This window comes from Balaenoptera musculus, chromosome 2 (assembly GCF_009873245.2).
Source record: "Balaenoptera musculus isolate JJ_BM4_2016_0621 chromosome 2, mBalMus1.pri.v3, whole genome shotgun sequence".
Lineage (NCBI taxonomy): Eukaryota > Metazoa > Chordata > Mammalia > Artiodactyla > Balaenopteridae > Balaenoptera > Balaenoptera musculus.
In genome coordinates, this window is record NC_045786.1 from 163,804,107 (window position 1) to 163,821,259 (window position 17,153).

Sequence of the window (17,153 nt, forward strand, 5' to 3'; positions counted from 1 at the left end):
AATTCAATTTTGAAGAACTAAAATTTTAAAAATTTCTCAAAATAGGGGACTTCCCTGGTGGTCCAGTGGGTAAGACTCTGCGCTCCCAATGCAGGGGGCCCGGGTTCGATCTCTGGTTGGGGAACTAGATCCCACATGCATGCCACAACTAAGAAGTCCGCATGCCGCAACTAAGAAGCCCGCATGCCGCAACTAAAGATCCCGCATGCTGCAATGAAGATCCCGAGTGCCACAACGAAGACCCGGCGCAGCCAAAGTAAATAAATAAATACAAAAAAAAAATTTTTTTTTCTCAAAATAATAATGTAAGTTTACATGCAAATCAATACAAAGGAATTTCTAGAATTTAAGTCTTCAGATCTTGAAAGTGAAGAATATTTGATCATATTTTTAAAGATCTAAATAAAACCCAGAGGTTAAATAACCTTGGCAGTTGTCCTGCCCTGGTTTTTCCCAGAGTTGATTCCCACCTGGGTCAGTCTTCCCTGCACCACACCACACCTCCTTACTTGCTCTTTGCCCCCCAAGAGGGACCTTAAGAAATAATCAGTTATGATGAAGCTGCTTCTAGGCAGCAGACTTAAAAGATAATAGCAGGGCTTTTGTTTTTGAATTATCTTGTATTGATTTAATTCAATGTACTTTCTTGATTTCATTTCCTTTTTTGTTTTGTATTAGTTTATTTTTTAAAACAGCTTTATTAAGGTATGATTGACATGCAGTAAACTGGCCATATTTAAAGTATACAATTTGAAAAGTTTTAACATATGTATATACCCATGAAACCATCACCACAACCAAGAGTGAACATATTCGTCACTGCCAACTTTCCTGTGCCCCTTGTAATCCTCCTCTTTCACTGCTCCTTGCCCTCCTCATCCCCAGGCAACCACTAGTCAATCTGTTTTCTGTCACTATAGATTAGTTTGCATTTTCTACACTTTTATATAAATGGAACAATACGGTATCTAGTATTTTGTGTCTAGGTTCTTTCACTCAGCATAATTATTTTGAGATTCATCCATGTTGTTATATGTATCAATAATTCATTCCTTTTTACTACATTAGCCTGTTTTCAATAATCCTCTTTCTGACTTCCCTGGTGGCGCAGTGGTTAAGAATCCGCCTGCCAATGCAGGGGACATGGGTTCGAGCCCTGGTCCAGGAAGATCCCACATGCTGCGGAGCAACTAAGCCCATGCGCCACAACTACTGAGCCTGCGCTCTAGAGCCCACAAGGCACAACTACTGAGCCCACGCGCCACAACTACGGAGCCTGCGTGTCTAGAACCCATGCTCTGCAACAAAGAGAAGCCACTGCAATGAGAAGCCCACGCACTGCAATGAAAAGAAGCCCCCACTCACCGCAACTAGAGAAAGCCCACGCACAGCAACGAAGACCCAATGCAGCCATAAATAAACAAACAAATAAATAAATAATGCCAAAAAAATAATAATAATCCTCTTTCAAAGAGTCAAAATTCTAAGAAAAAGGACTTTAACTCTGTTTCAAAAATGGTATCGTGTATACAAAGATCACTGGCAGGGCTTCCCTGGTGGCGCAGTGGTTGAGAATCTGCCTGCCAATGCAGGGGACACGGGTTCAAGCCCTGGTCTGGGAAGATCCCACATGCCGCGGAGCAACTAAGCCCATGCGCCACAACTACTGAGCCTGTGCTCTAGAGCCCGCGAGCCACAACTACTGAGCCTGCGCACCTAGAGCCCATGAGCCACAACTACTGAGCCCACGTGCCACAACTATGGAGCCTGCGTGTCTAGAACCCATGCTCTGTAACAAAGAGAAGCCACTGCAATGAGAAGCCTGCGCACTGCAATGAAAAGTAGTCCCCGCTCGCCGCAACTAGAGAAAGCCCACGCACAGCAACGAAGACCCAATGCAGCCATAAACAAACAAACAAACCAATAAATAATACCAAAAAAATAATAATAATCCTCTTTCAAAGAGTCAAAATTCTAAGAAAAAGGACTTTAACTCTTTCAAAAATGGTATTGTGTATACAAAGATCACTGGCAGGGCTTCCCTGGTGGTGCAGTGGTTGAGAATCCGCCTGCCAATTCAGGGGACACGGGTTCGAGCCCTGGTCTGGGAAGATCCCACATGCCGCAGAGCAACTGGGCCTGTGAGCCACAACTACTGAGCCTGCGCGTCTGGAGCCTGTGCTCCGCAACAAGAGAGGCTGTGATAGTGAGAGGCCCGCGCACCGCGATGAAGAGTGGCCCCCGCGTGCCGCAACTAGAGAAAGCCCTCGCACAGAAACGAAGACTCAACACAGCCAAAAATAAAAATAAATAAATAAATAAATTAATTAATTAATTAATTTAAAAAAAAGATCACTGGCAATTATTTTTAAAAATAACACTTTAGGTACTTTTCTTGATCTTATAAAAAGCCTTGCTCAAGACACATTCCATGTCCTTTTTTTAGAAAAAAATAGAAATGATTTATGCAGATACATATATTACGTGGCATTTTGGAATGTGAATAACCTTGTTAAGCAAAAGCAAACATTACTGGAAATTTTTATTCATGCTAGACACTATTTCAGGCTTTGTGACATTGCTATGCTTAATACAAACCCATGAAAATAGTAGTTAACTGACAGAGCATCTTTACAACATAAAAACTCATAAACATATTAAAAGTAACCATGGCTGTATTGTCTTATTAAATAGAGAATTTTACTTACGTTCTCTCTCTCTCTATTGAAACCAGGCCACATACACACATTATTGGTGAGTTTCATTTGCAACTGAAGTGAAAGGGATGGGTGCCTTAAAGATGAAGGTACAAATCCCTTACACTTCAGTTGCAAATGAGGTACAGAATGAGAAAAAAGACACAGGAAGAGGGGAAGCATTACCTGTTTTCCTAATTTTCTAACTGTAAACCAGTGCTCTTTATAATTGCATATAAATGATCTTTCATTTCTAGAAACAGGAAAAAAAAACATACATAACATTAAGTTGAAATACTAGAGTTCATATTCATTTAGTTTGTCTATTGGAAAGTATTACACAAAACCTATGATGATTTAGGATTATATTCACAGTTTTAAGTATTACTGATTTTTTAAAAATTACAAAACAGTATGAATCTCTGTGCAGATAAGTGATGCCGTGCAAAAACGATGGCACCACACTCCATTCAAGGATCAGCTCTGCACTGCCAGACACTGAGGGGTCAGGAAGGCTCAGTGGGCAGATGTTCACAGACAGCCGCAAAAGGTGAACTAGGAAAACCTGAGGGATTGAAACGGGGAATATCAAAACAAAAGCATGCAAGATGTATTTTTCTCCTTTAAGAAAGTAGAAATTTAAAAATCAAGTGTAGGAAAAGCAAAATAAAATCTTACATGGGATCGATCCTGAGCCTCTGATACTCTGGACTGTTAAACAGGATTAGTTCTAAACCCCAAACTTTCAAGGCATTGCTTATAACCTGTTATAAAAAAATAGCAACTTTTAAAAATTCCAAATTTAAGTAGTGTAGCCATGTTAGTTGTATATACAATTGTAGTTCATATATAAATTTCCCCAGAAGGTTATGGTTTTTAAAGTGTGTGTGTGTGTGTGTGTGTGTGTGTGTGTGTGTGTGTGTGTGTAGATATATCACTAAGTCCATAAATAATATACAAACGTAACATTAAAAGAGTACTTTTTACACTAAGTTTCTGGAATGTTCCAGAGAACCACACAATTCCTAGATAAAACTGCCTCAAAAATCCAGATGTATTTTCTATCCAGTAAGTGCTACTCTTAAAACTAGTCCACTGCAAACATGTGATAATTTGGCTGCTATGGGTCCTGCTTTAGAAAACTGATAGTCAACTCACTACCTGATATGTAATAATGATAATTTTATGTCTATTAAAATGAGTTATTTCTGGGGATTTAAACTGAAGCTTTCATAAATTTTAAACTTCTATTATCACGGGTTTGTGATTTGTAGGAAAAAAACAAAAGATAAACCTGTATTTCAAACTGAGGAAAAAAAAGGGAAATTTCTGAAAATTCACTACCTACCCTCCAAGGTAGCCAACAAAGCAGCAAGTGAACCAGGCACGAATACAGACAAAAAGTGAATGCTATGAGGTGGGCAAACGTGAACTGGCACCAAGAGCAGCACTGCAGGGACTTCCCTGGTGGTCCAGTGGTTAAGAATCCATGCTTCCACTGCAGGGGATGCGGGTTCCATCCCTGGTTGGGGAAGTATAGTAAGATTCCGCATGTCACGGCCACGTGGTACAGCCAAAAAAAAAAGAGCAGCGTTGCACAAACAGGAAATGGCAAGCACTGGGCCTGCTCAGGCCTCTGCTCCAAGCCCTGCAGTAGCTGTCACCTGTAACGGTCCACAATAAAGCACTGGCTAGAAACGCTGGTGACTGAGGAGTCCAGGAGGACAGTACAGCGGAACACAAGCAGAGATATCTGCAGAAAAAGTTCCCCCAAAAGAAGTTCTAAAGAACTCTGGATATGCCTCACAGGTGTTAGAAATGGAATAAAAGAACCACGGATGAAAGAATCAATCTCACAAGTACATACATATTCACCCACAGAATTCAAGGGGAGTGATAAGATTTAAAAAAGGAAAAAGGCAAAAGCCACAGACCATAATGAAAGAATCCACTCCTAGTAGGCTGATTTAAATGGAAGGTAGCAAAGTGTTGTATTTTCTCAAATTTACACAGGAGATGGTAAGTTTGAAATACTGTGACTTACTGGAATTACGGTTATTAGCATCCAGATGCAAATTAACAACCTCCTTTGAAAAAGCCCTACTCTAAGATGAAGATTCTATCATCCTAATTTTCATGTTTATCTATATAAAAATCTAATACTCTGGTGTAGAATCTTATACTCTTAGACACAATCTACTGGAGGAACTTCTGAAGGTCACATCATTACAGTGACTATGAAAGACTGGGAAAAGCATACCCTGAGCTTAAACAGTGCCTGGGACATAAACAACACTTAGTAGATGCCTGTGAGTACTTACTTGAATAGAGAAAAAGCCACTGTCATCCATATTTCCAGAAGGCTGCTGTTTAATTTGGATAGGTAGTTGGGACAGGGGTCGAGGGTGGGAAGAGAAGGATAGTGTCATTAGTGTGCATATTTAAAGTAACACCTTGTGCATTCCCATCTACAAAGTCGAGAGCCGATTTATAATTAACAAGTCAGATACCCAAAGGAAGAGTGGTTCATCCTTTCCTAAACAGCACCCACATTTCTTTAAGAAGTGTGATTTAGTGAGTTTAAAATCAGTACCTGCAAAAATGTGCGATAGTCTTCACTAGTAACTCCTCCTTCTGCCATTCTCATCCTCTCTTCCTCATCTAGCTGGTGTGCAATTGAAGATAATTCCACAGGGCTGAAGTATTCTCCTTGTAACAGGTTATTCAAGCAATGTTGAGCACAAAGTGAGCCTTCTTGCTAATATTTCCAAAAGAAAAAATTCAAATGGGATTTGTAAAACAGATTTGTACAGTATCTTCCCCGAAACAGAAATTTAATCATTAATTTAACACAGCCAAACCAAATATTTTTAGCTTTAGACAAGCATGATTAACACAGGTACATGCATTTTCATTTGTTAACATTTATTTTATAATTCTACCATTACTGAAACTACAATTATTTAGCTGTATGATCAAAAATTTAAGAATGATTTATACTAAACAAACATCATCTGTCAAATACACCAAATCCCATTTTTATTAAAAACTACTCTATAATAAACATTTAGCCTCCTTTGTTTTCAGTGGCTAAAATAAATACATTTTTGGAGATTCCATGGTAAATTACTAATGCTGAAAGGGAATTTTAATCCCTAGAACATTTGTTCTTTTAACAAGATAATCTCTAATCCATCTAAATGCTCGTTCATGGAATTTCAAATCCATGAACAGATGAAGAATCTCAAGAATTGATATAGTAAGAAAAATTCTGTTCCATGTTTATGAAGACTTATAGCTACAGAGCCAAGGTTCTCTTCAAGAACTCTGCAGATAATGTACACAGTTTTGGTGCATGAGCAAAACTGTCCAAAAACCACCCCTGGAGTTCACTTCTGGACAAACCAGCAAGGGGGCTGCATCCAAGCTCAGTTCTCCAGTTGGGAACTGGGATCACTGGCTTCCTGTTATGGGGGTGGGGAGAAAACAACTTCCCACAGGCCCTGTGCGGGCTGGGCAGCTGGCTTTCTTACACAACTGGCACCCCAAACCTAAATCCAGGCTTCCTCCAACTAAGCAGCCTGTGTATCACCCCTCTCCTCTCAACAGTGCTGCTTTCCTGTTTCCCTATAAGAAGGGATACTACTGGGTGGATGAGGTCCCTCCCAGTGAACCCAGCCCCGGGTTGGTCTCTCTGTAGTATGATGGCAGATGGGAGAACAGCTTCTTCTCCTGCTAACTCTGGCCCTCTAAGTTCTCCATTTCCCCAGTAAAGTCTGTTCCTTAACCCAACATGTCTGACATCCTGCAGTTTGTTTCGAGCTATGTCACACAATAGGTCAGACCCCAAAGACCAACACCTTGCAAGATACATCTTTTTCCTGAGTTAATTTTCTAGGAACAAAATTCCGCTGCTGAAAAAGATACAGGATATATGTATATAATGGAATAGGAATGCAGCACTGAGACAGTCTGAGTGTGAGAAAGGGGGCTGAGACAAGTTTATCTTCATATTTTGGCATGGAGTAAGTAACTTGAAGTAAAGAAGACACTATCCATCCCTCAAGTCATAACTACGATGGTGAGAGAGTACTTGTCTCCACTTCTTTTTTCTTCTACTGTATTCCTCCTGCCAGAAAGCCAGTCTCACTGAACAATATAATGTGAATTGGAGGGATACACAGATGTCTACTTATATTCTATTGAAAAGTGGGCAAGACAAACAAGAACTCACAAGAGGATAGCCAAATGGATAAAAAACACAGAGGGGGGCTCAACTTCATTAACCATCAGAGAAACCTATATTAAAACTACCGATGTGTTACTACTACACACTCCAGAATGGCTAAAATGTTGGAGATGATTAGAAACATCAAAACTATTATATACTACTGATGGAAGTGTAAATTAGTTGAACCACTTTGGAAAACTATTTGGAATATCTACTACAGCTTAACATCTACCTACCCTATGATCTAGCAATCCCACCACTAGGTACATAACATAAGCAACAGAAATGTAAACCTGTGTTCATCGAAAGACATGTATAAGAATGTTCATAGAAGCACTATTTGTATTGGCCCCCAAACTGGAAATTACCCAAATGCTCATCACAGTAGAATGGCTAAATTGTGTTACATTCACAAAGGACTACTATGTAACAATGATAGTGAGTTAACTACAACTACCTGCAACAATATGGATGACTCAATCAATGTTAAACAAAAGACAGACTCAAAAGAGTACACTCTATATGATTCCATTTACAAAACTTCAGAAACAGACAAAACTAATTAATCGATGACTTTAGAAATCAGGGTAGTGGTTACCCTTGCAGAGGTGGAGGGAGAGTTACTATCCTGGAAGAGAATGTAAGGGGGCTTATAAGATGCAGGTAAGGGCTTCCCTGGTGGCGCAGTGGTTGAGAGTCTGCCTGCCAATGCAGGGGACACGGGTTCGAGCCCTGGTCTGGGAAGTTCCCACATGCCGCGGAGCAGCTGGGCCCGTGAGCCACAATTACTGAGCCTGCGCGTCTGGAGCCTGTGCTCCGCAACAAGAGAGGCCGCGATAGTGAGAGGCCTGCACACCGCGATGAAGAGTGGCCCCCGCTTGCCACAACTAGAGAAAGCCCTCGCACAGAAACAAAGACCCAACACAGCCACAAATAAATAAATAAATAAATAAATTTTAAAAAGAAAAATTATACAAAACAAAAAAAAAGATGCAGGTAAATGTTCTATTACTTGATCTAAGTATTATTTACACACTTGTGTTCACTTAATGAGAATTCATTGAGCTATACTCTTATGATCTGTGTGCACCTACACGTGTAATCCTTAATAAAAAATTCAAACAACGATAAAAAAGTCTCTGCTAAGATACAGCTACTTCACATTAAGAGCTACCTAATACAGCGACCAGACACTGGATTATCTTGGAATTTTCTGTTTGCTGTCAGGCTACATGCTTCAGTTTGGGGCTCTCAGACTATGGTCACCATATGTAATAACATATATAGAAACAGTGAATCCAAATATTTGATTTTAAAATTCTCTCTATAAAAAATTAGCTTTAAAATACAAAAAATAAGCACTTGAAATTAAACCTAATTGAAGTAAAACTGTATTGCTTTAGGAAATTATATCAAGTTCTGTACTTCTAACATGATTTAATAGAAGGAAAGAACAAATTGTACAGTCAAATTTAAATAAAATTATTTTTTAAAGTCACAAGATGAGTCAAATTCTACATGGACCAAAAAAATTGTAAAATGGTCCCATCTAAGATTATGCATTTCCCTGCCTGCCCATCCCACCCGCGCAAACTATCCCCAACCACTTCATTCATTCATTCATTCATTCGGCTATGCCGGGTCTTAGTTGCAGCACTCAGGATCTTTGCTGCGGCGTGCGGGCTCTTTAGTTGCAGCATGCAGAATCTTTTTAATTGTGGCATGTGGAATCTTTAGTTGCGACATGTGGGATCTTTTGGTTGTGGCATGCAGGCTCTTAGTTGTGGCATGCGGGATATAGTTCCCTGACCAGGGATCAAACCTCGGCCGCCTGCATTGGGAGCATGGAGTCTTAACCACTGGCCCACGAGGGAAGTCCCCCCAACCATTTCTTTCTTTTTTAAAAAAAATTATTTATTTATTTATTTATTTTTGGCTGCATTGGGTCTTCATTACTGTGTGCGGGCTTTCTCTAGTTGCAGTGAGCGGGGGCTACTCTTTGTTGCGGTGCGTGGGCTTCTCATTGTGGTGGCTTGTCTTTGTTGCGGAGCATGGGTTCTAGGCGCACGGGCTTCAGTAGTTGTGGCGTGTGGGCTCCGCAGTTGTGGCTTGTGGACTTCTAGAGCGCAGGCTCAGCAGTTGTGGCTCACGGGCTTAGTTGCTCCGCGGCATGTGGGATCTTCCAGGACCAGGGCTCGAACCAGCGTCGCTTGCATTGGCAGGTGGATTCTTAACCACCGTGCAACCAGGGAAGTCCCCCAACCACTTCTTTCTCATCAAACTTTAACCAAAGTTGGACAGAAGTTCACTTTGCTATAGTCAAAGTTCAGTGGTATTGAAATTTCATGATTTCAAGCCCAGACTTTATTGTGTTGGGATCCGAGGATGAACAAAATGCATCTTCAGTTTTACCAAGATATCTTACAAAATCACCAAGGGTAACTTTAACCAAATCATTCCCTCACTGTCCCCAAAGTCTTCAGGACCTCCCTGTGCCAGGTAGCATTCTAAGCACTCATAACTCTGAGACAGACACTTCAAAATCCTCAAATACAGTGGAGGAAACTGGAGAACAGAGATAATAAGTAACTTGTCCAGGATCATACAGGTAGTAAACGGTAGAGCTGAGATTCAAACCCAGGCAGAGGTTTCAAGTCTGTACTATTACCACTTCCTTAGGCCACTTATTTGGAACTTGGTGATTCTTAAACTTCAAATATCCTGAAGATGGTTAAGAACCAGCAATCACAAAAGAAACATAACGAATGTCATAAAGTCAATTCTCAGCATCTTTCCAGTATTTTCACTAATTTTAAATATAATCCCAACAAGTTTGGTTATCATTCACAGCTGTAAACGCATAAAAGTACCAATTCAGATGGCACAGTAACCTCACCAAGAGCAGTCAGCAACAGAAGCGATAACAAAAACGACCGAAATCAGGCACCAGAACTAAAACAAAAAACCCAAACAACAAAAAACTCCAGCAGTTGGTGGCCATATAGCACTAGGGTTTAAGTTAGGGATTGGCAAGCTCTAGCCCTTGGGCCAAGTTCAGTCTGCCCCAGGAGCTAAGAATGGTTTTTACATTTTTAGATGGTTGGGAAAACACAAACACACACACATACACACACACACACACACAAGAATATGTGAGAACATAAAAGACCTGCAAAGTCTAAAATATTTACAGAAGGACTTCCCTGGTGGCGCAGTGGTTAAGAATCCGCCTGCCAACGCAGGGGACACGGGTTTGATCCCTGGTCTGGGAAGATCCCACATGCCACGGAGCAACTAAGCCCATGCGCCAAAACTACTGAGCCTGCGCTCTAGAGCCTTCAAGCCGCAACTACCAAGCCCACACACCGCAACTACTGAAGCCTGTGAGCCTAGAGCCCGTGCTCTGCAACAAGAGAAGCCACTGCAATGAGAAGCCCACGCACTACAACAAAGAGTAGCCCCCGCTCGCTGCAACTAGAGAAAGGCTGCACAGCAATGAAGACCCAACGTAGCGAGAAAAAAAAAAAAATCCTATTTAAAAAAATAAAATATTTACAGAAAAAATTGTTTACTTTAGATAAATAGCACCATATACATCTTAGATGCTCAAGGAACACTCTTGATTCATTCAAATATTTATTGAGCACGTGCTATGTGCCAGACACTGGGGATATATCAATAAACAACTGTTGAGTTTACATTTTAATTTAACAAAGGGCACTCCAAGTGACAACTCTGAAAATGGAGAAACCAAAATTCCAAGAGGAAGTGGTTGCAAAGTCATTTGTAGGCAGATAACCCTATATGCACAGCTTTCCTAGGGCCAAAGTTGGTTCCCTGGCTCTCCAAACCCAGGGACCTAGAGTTAAATGTATGTAGAGGAGGGGAAGGGAGTGCTCTGGAAAATGTCATATTGAGCTCAAACATTCCCAGAATGGACTGTGTATGAGATGGACAATGGGCCCTATGGTTACAGGTGCTTTCCATACTATTGAAATATGCCTGAAGAACTTTAAGTCTTCATTTGCTAAGTACCTATAAGTTGATAAGGGTAAATGTGTTCTTGAAGTAGGTTTAAGTCTACATTCATGCTGATAATTCAGGGTGACTGCTTTCAGGTAAGTAGATTTTCATTAGGCTAGCGTCCAGCTTCTTTTGATCCCATGGTTAAGCAGCTACCTTCACTGAACTCTATCCAAACTAGGTACCAATCATTATTGTTAAAAAAATATATTGCATAATTCTCAAGAAGTGATGTGGACAAATTTAAAATCTTCAGCGTTGAACCATCTGGTCCTACAACAAAGCTTTTGAAAATCAGTCATAAAAATATGCCCACTCGAGGTTCTCTTCATCCAATCTCCTTAGCCAAGCAGCTAAATTTCTCTTGTCCAGGATTCATATAACATGTCAGTCAAGTCAAAAGATTAGTGATAACCATACCACTGAGTCCTTCCTCACCCACACATAAAAACTGGTCTATTCTAGTACCAAAGTTTCGGAAATGTTTTCTATAAAGAAAAGCATTCCATAACAATTTGTTTAGATTTATACTGCACTTCCTTTGTCTTTGATTGCTTTATCTGATTGCTGTGTGTGTATTTTTAAATGGACAAGTGTTTAACGAAACAAAACCCCTTTGCTCCTACTAAATAACAGCCTCACCAGCAACCCTTTCCAAACACGAAACTATTATGAAACAAGATATGTGACAAAGTTGTCCTGAGGAAGGTTTCACTCACACCCAAGTTGTTTGATAACTGCGAGAAAGACGAGTTTCTCCACATGCCACAAACATTATCTTCAAGCGCATGGTCATGGAAGCATCAAAGCAAAACAGGCTAGGCAGACAAAAACAAAATTATTCCTGCCCACTCTTAATACCTAGTAAGAAAGCTGGCCTCCTGATCCGGAAAGATGCCACTACCAAAAGCGACGAAACCCAAACATCTCATAACAAAAACTCTTGTGACGACTTCCCAGTTCAGGGGCGCACGGGGTTTCCTACTTCACTTCCCTAAGGGTCACGCCCTCCGTGGGACGAGCCAAGGTCCCTGCCGCCGGGATGCTCACGGACCCAGTGCAGAAGGATCTGAGTGTATGAGAAATTCCAATTTAGAATTGAGGAGCCCAGAGAAGGAAAAGTTAATTCTTCCAAAGGGTAGGACTGGGAGAGCGGGGTGGAGTTGGGAAAGGTAGAGGGAGGTGTCCAAGAGGTGACTAGCTAGAACCTAGGGAGAGTGGGGGAGAGGAACTGGAGAAGGACTCCCACGGAAAGTGGAGAGAAAGCGCGGAAGCCAGCCCCTCTCTCGTGCCGCCGTCCCTGCCCTTATTCCCTGCGGGCTTCCCAGACATCCCAGGCCCGGGTCTCCTCCGGCTCCTCGGGCACGGGCCTTAGGGTGCAATGGGGGCATCGGTGAAACTCCCCTTCAGGTGAAGCTCCTCCCGCCCGGCGAGGTCGGGATGGGGGCATCTCGGGCCCCACCCAGCTCCCCGGGAGGCAGCGATGCCGCGCCCCACGCCCGCCACCGCGCCGCAGACAGCTCCCCACCGAACGCGGACACTCACTTTTTCATGGAAGATGGACTCCATGTTTATTTGTCTGGAGCCAACGGCCCCCGCGCCGAACCAACCCCCTCCAGCTCCGCCCCCAGCCCCACCCCTCCGCCCACCATCCCCCGCCCCGCCTCGTGCCACCCCTGCCCACGTGCCTCGTGTAGACCAGTCACCCCCGAGAATGCGAGTCACGTGGAGCGAAGAGGCGTGAACGCCGGGGCGGTAAACTCCGGGGCACGTGACCTTTGTAGCGCGTCCTCCCATCTCCTGTTATCCCCCCGGCTGGAGGATGATGCAGCGCCCCCTGCCGTGTGGAGGATCATCTCCGCTTCCCACTCATTGCGGTGGATTCTTAGGCTTCGGGGGCATTGGATAAGAACCACCCGAATTCTATGTTCTTTTTGTTTTCTATTTTACCTTGTACTTTCTTTCTATCACATTTGCATACAATTATTTAATCTTTCTCCTCCTCCTGCACAGAAATTCTCATTACATCCCGGAATACTGAGCACTTGTGTAAAAATAAGAGTTAATATTTACGTAGGGCTTACTGTCGGTGGGCACTCTTGTAAGTGCTTTGCATATATTAACGAATTTAATACAGCAAACTTTGATGTAGGCGTTATTATCCTTATTTTATACATGAGGAAGCTGAGGCATGAAGAGATTAAGAACAGCACAACTAGATAGGTAGATAGATAGTTTGGCTGTAGAACGGAGAGCTGTTGGCGTAAAAAAGGGAACTGAAACCACAGGAGTGAATATAATCATCTTGGGGAAAAGGAAGAGACTGAGAAGAGGATCTCACAGAGCCCTGAGGGTAGAGAAGGCATAGCCTAGGAGAAGGGAGGAAAAGCAGGAAGGTGTAACGTTATGGAAGCCCCAGGAAGGAAACGTTTCAAGGAGCAGTCAGTGTCAGTTGCTGCCCAGAGGTCCAGCAACATAAGGACTTACAAGAGCCAACTAAATTGTGTTGCTATGGAGACCATTGGTGACCTTGGTGAGTGCAGGTCCAGAGGAACAGAAGGGGCAGTGGGAGGGAAGGAAAGGAGACTGCCAGCGAGGACCAGGTTCTCAAGGGGAGGATTCAGTAACCATTTATCCAATGTCTCTGCATGTACAGTCCTGTATTGGAAATACAGTCCTGTATTGGAGATAGTCTGTGTTCTTAAGAAATTGCGGCCTAACTGGGGAAAGAAATCATGGTCTCATGAAGCGAAAAAGTATGCAAACCAGTTTTTCTGATTTTTTTTAAAAGAAAATGTGTCTGTGTAGAGAAACATGTATTTCTTTTTTCATGCATATGCATTACAAATCTCTGGAAGAATATACAGAAAACCCAGAGGTTACATGTTTGAGTGGTAAGGGAACTAAGGCAAATGGGGGAAAGAGTGGGAGGGAGACTTTTCACTGTATACAATTTTAGTCTTTTTTTTTTTTTAATAAATTTATTTATTTATTTTTTGGCTGTGTTGGGTCTTCGTTGCTGTGCGCAGGCTTTCTCTCGTTGCGGCGAGCGGGGGCTACTCTTTGTTGCTGTGTGCGGGCTTCTCATTGTGGTGGCTTCTCTTTGTTGCGGAGCACAGGCTCTAGGCACGCGGGCTGCAGTAGTTGTGGCTCGCAGGCTCTAGAGTGCAGACTCAGTAGTTGTGGCACACGGGCTTTGTTGCTCCGCAGCATGTGGAATCTTCCCGGACCAGGCCTCGAACCCGTGTCCCCTGCGTTGGCATGTGTATTTTTAACCACTGCGCCACCAGGGAAGTCCCTAGTCTTGTTTTTTTGAGCTAATTAATGTATTACTAATTCAGAAAAAATATGTGATTGTATTCATTTCCTGAGGCTGCTGTAGCAAATTACCACAAACTTGGTGACTTAAAACAACAAAATTGATTTTCTTATTCTTCTTGCGGCCAGAAGTCTGAAACCAAGGTGTCAGCAGGGCCATGCTCTTTCCAAAGCCTCTAGTGGAGAATCCTTTCTTGCTTCTTTCAGCTTCTGGTGGCTCCTGGTGTTCTTAGCTTGTGGCACCCTAACTCCAATTTCTGCCTCTATCTTTACATGGCCTTCTTCCTTCTGTGTCTTGTTTGTGTCCTCTCTTCCTATAAAACACCAGTGATTGGATTTAGGCTCCATCCTAATCCAGAGTAATTTCATGTTGAGACACTTTTAACTAAATACATAAGCAAAGACTCTGTTTCCAAATGAGGTCTTTGGTTCTGGGTGGACTTGAATTTTGGAGGGTAATGATTCAACTCTCTACAGTGACTAATTGCTTATTAGGATGTAAACGACCCCAAAGGACCTTATAGTTTTGTTCATTTAGCATGTAGAACAGTGCTTGGCAATATTTAGTAATGTTGAATTACTACTAATCGTTTCATTAGGCCTTCCCACCTATTGAGCATGTGATTAATAGCAAGCATCATAAAATGAAAAGATCAGTGCCTGGAAGTCAGAATGCAAATGCTGGGTGTGGCTTTGCCCCTGAAGCCATGTGTGAGTTGGGTATTAGATTTGCTGCATTTCCTATTCTGATAACTCCACTTGCTATTCGGCACATCCCAAACTTGAACTTCATAAGTTAACTCGTATTGTTCATCAAAACTCAATGACCACACTCTCCAGGAAGCATCCCCGGCTCTTCAACTAACTTAGAAGTTCCTGTCCCTCCTCTGAGCTCCTGTATGTGCCTGTATCTTACTTGGTACCTTTTACACAGTATCATAACAGTTGGTTTGACCATACATCTTCGCCAATACCCTCTAAATGTCTTGATGGCAGGGCCCATGTCTTATTTGACTTTGTATATCTTGTAGTCAATGCCTTTCAAATGAATTAATGAAGCTAGCATCTGGGAATCATTCGTGATTCTTTTCCCCGCATTCTTCCACTTCACATTTTGTTCCAATCAGTCCGCAAATGTGCATGTTCATGGCTCTTTCCTCTCTTGTCTGCTTTGCTACTGCTTAGTCTTCTTGGTCTCTTGTGTATTCCAGGTCCAGGATCTCTGAATTGGTCTTCTGATTCCAGCTTCAGTATGTTTAATTCATAGTGCTGTCAGTGATCTTTCAAAAAATGCAAACCTCACCAGTTTTTCTTTGTCTTAACAAATGGAATGTTACTATGTATCAGGCACTAGGCCTAGAGCCATGAGAGAGACAAACAGTCCGACTTTCACAGAGCTTATATTGGGGGGGATCCTTAAATAATTACACAATACTACTCTATTTGAAATCTTTCAGTGGCTTCCTATTGCTGGATTAAAAAGTTTCTTTGTGCTCTGGACCTGTCTGGCTTTATCTCCTGGAATTCCCTCTGCTCCAGTCACACCAGCTTCCCTTAACTTCTGGAAAGTCCTCTGAAGAAAAGTCATTTGTGCCACCACTATACCTCGCACCTGCCTACATTAAAACCCTCATTACAGCACACTGGACTTACTACTTTATATGCCAGTGGACTATCAGCTTTTGAGGGTCAAAGGAGTCTTACTCTTTATAACAAGGGTTGGTGCAAAGAAGTGAATAAATGCACAAATTTTGGGGGCACAGACAAGTATTACAATAGTTCAGCAGGAGACAGTGATTACTGAGCCAATCAAGAAGGAGTTCCTGGAGACAGAGGACATGAAATAGATGCACTTCCAGGAGACTTCTATTTCACCTTGGACAGTTCGACTTCTCTCTAAATCTACCTCATTGAAATTTTATGTTAACAAGCGAGATGGCACAAAGTTGTATCTATCTTCTTGAACATTGTCTCTTTTAAACTGGCCTAAATTTTGTTACCCCAAACCAAATAGTTTAACAGAATTTCAAACAACTGAGGTTTTAAAATTTATGTGTGTCATCTTAAATGTCCTGAGTTCTGAAAAGAATCAGTGATAAGGGAGTATCATTTCATTGTAATTTTACTTCTCCTAAATTCAAGCTTACCTGAAACAAATAACATTTGCTTTCCAAGAAGAGGTAGTTGAATATAACAGATGACATATGTATATACCCAAGAAACCATCATCATAATCAAGAAAATGATTCCTCCAGCCCCTTCCTGGACCACTCCCTGGCAACCACTGATCTGCTTTGTTACTATAGTTTGCAGTTTCTAACATTTTATATAAGTGGAATCACATAGTGTGTGCTTTTTGTCTGGCTTCTTTCATTCACGATAATTAATTTGGAATTCATCTGTTGTATCAATAGATCATTTCTTTTTATTGCCGAGCAGTAATATTCCATTATATGGATTCAATACAATTTATCTATCCCTGTGTTGATGGACATTTGGGTTGTCTCTAATTTTTGGCTATTACAAGTAGAGCTGCTATGAACCTTCATGTAGATGTCTTTGTGTGGACATATGCTTTCTTTTGGCATATATGCATTTCTTTGAGGTAAATACCTCAGAATGGAATGGCTGGGTCGTATGGTAGGTGCATGTTTAACTTGAAACTGCTAAACTGATTTCCAAAGTGGTGCAACTTCTGGCAGCTACATTTTCCATTCCTGCCAGCAGGGTGTGAGTTCCAGTTGCTCCACACCCTTGCCAACACTTGGTAAGATCAGTCTCCTTAATTTTAACCATTCTGATAGGTGTGTAGTGGTTTCTCATTGTGGTTTTAATTTGCATTTCTCTAGTGACTACTGATTTGAGCATCTTTTCACGTGATTGTA

General features: G+C 41.8%; 1 protein-coding gene across 5 annotated transcripts in view; it reads right to left on the reverse strand.

The window, feature by feature from the left end:
* Window positions 1-12,561, reverse strand: part of ATXN3 (ataxin 3) — a 35,741-nt gene extending 23,180 nt beyond the window's left edge. For 3 of the 5 annotated variants that reach the window (XR_005018685.1, XM_036842508.1, XM_036842510.1), the window contains exons 1-5: window positions 12,496-12,561; window positions 5,290-5,454; window positions 5,018-5,062; window positions 3,375-3,460; window positions 2,883-2,949 (exon numbers count right to left, since the gene is read on the reverse strand). Coding sequence is in view for 4 of the 5 variants with exons in the window: in XM_036842508.1 (XP_036698403.1) it covers window positions 2,883-2,949; window positions 3,375-3,460; window positions 5,018-5,062; window positions 5,290-5,454; window positions 12,496-12,519 (387 nt within the window). In the remaining variant the exon portion in view is untranslated. Of the gene's footprint in view, window positions 1-2,882; window positions 2,950-3,374; window positions 3,461-5,017; window positions 5,063-5,289; window positions 5,455-11,811; window positions 12,003-12,495 lie in introns of those variants that run through there. The other 2 variants (XM_036842509.1, XM_036842512.1) reach the window with 2 other exon arrangements.
* Window positions 12,562-17,153: the final 4,592 nt, after the last annotated feature.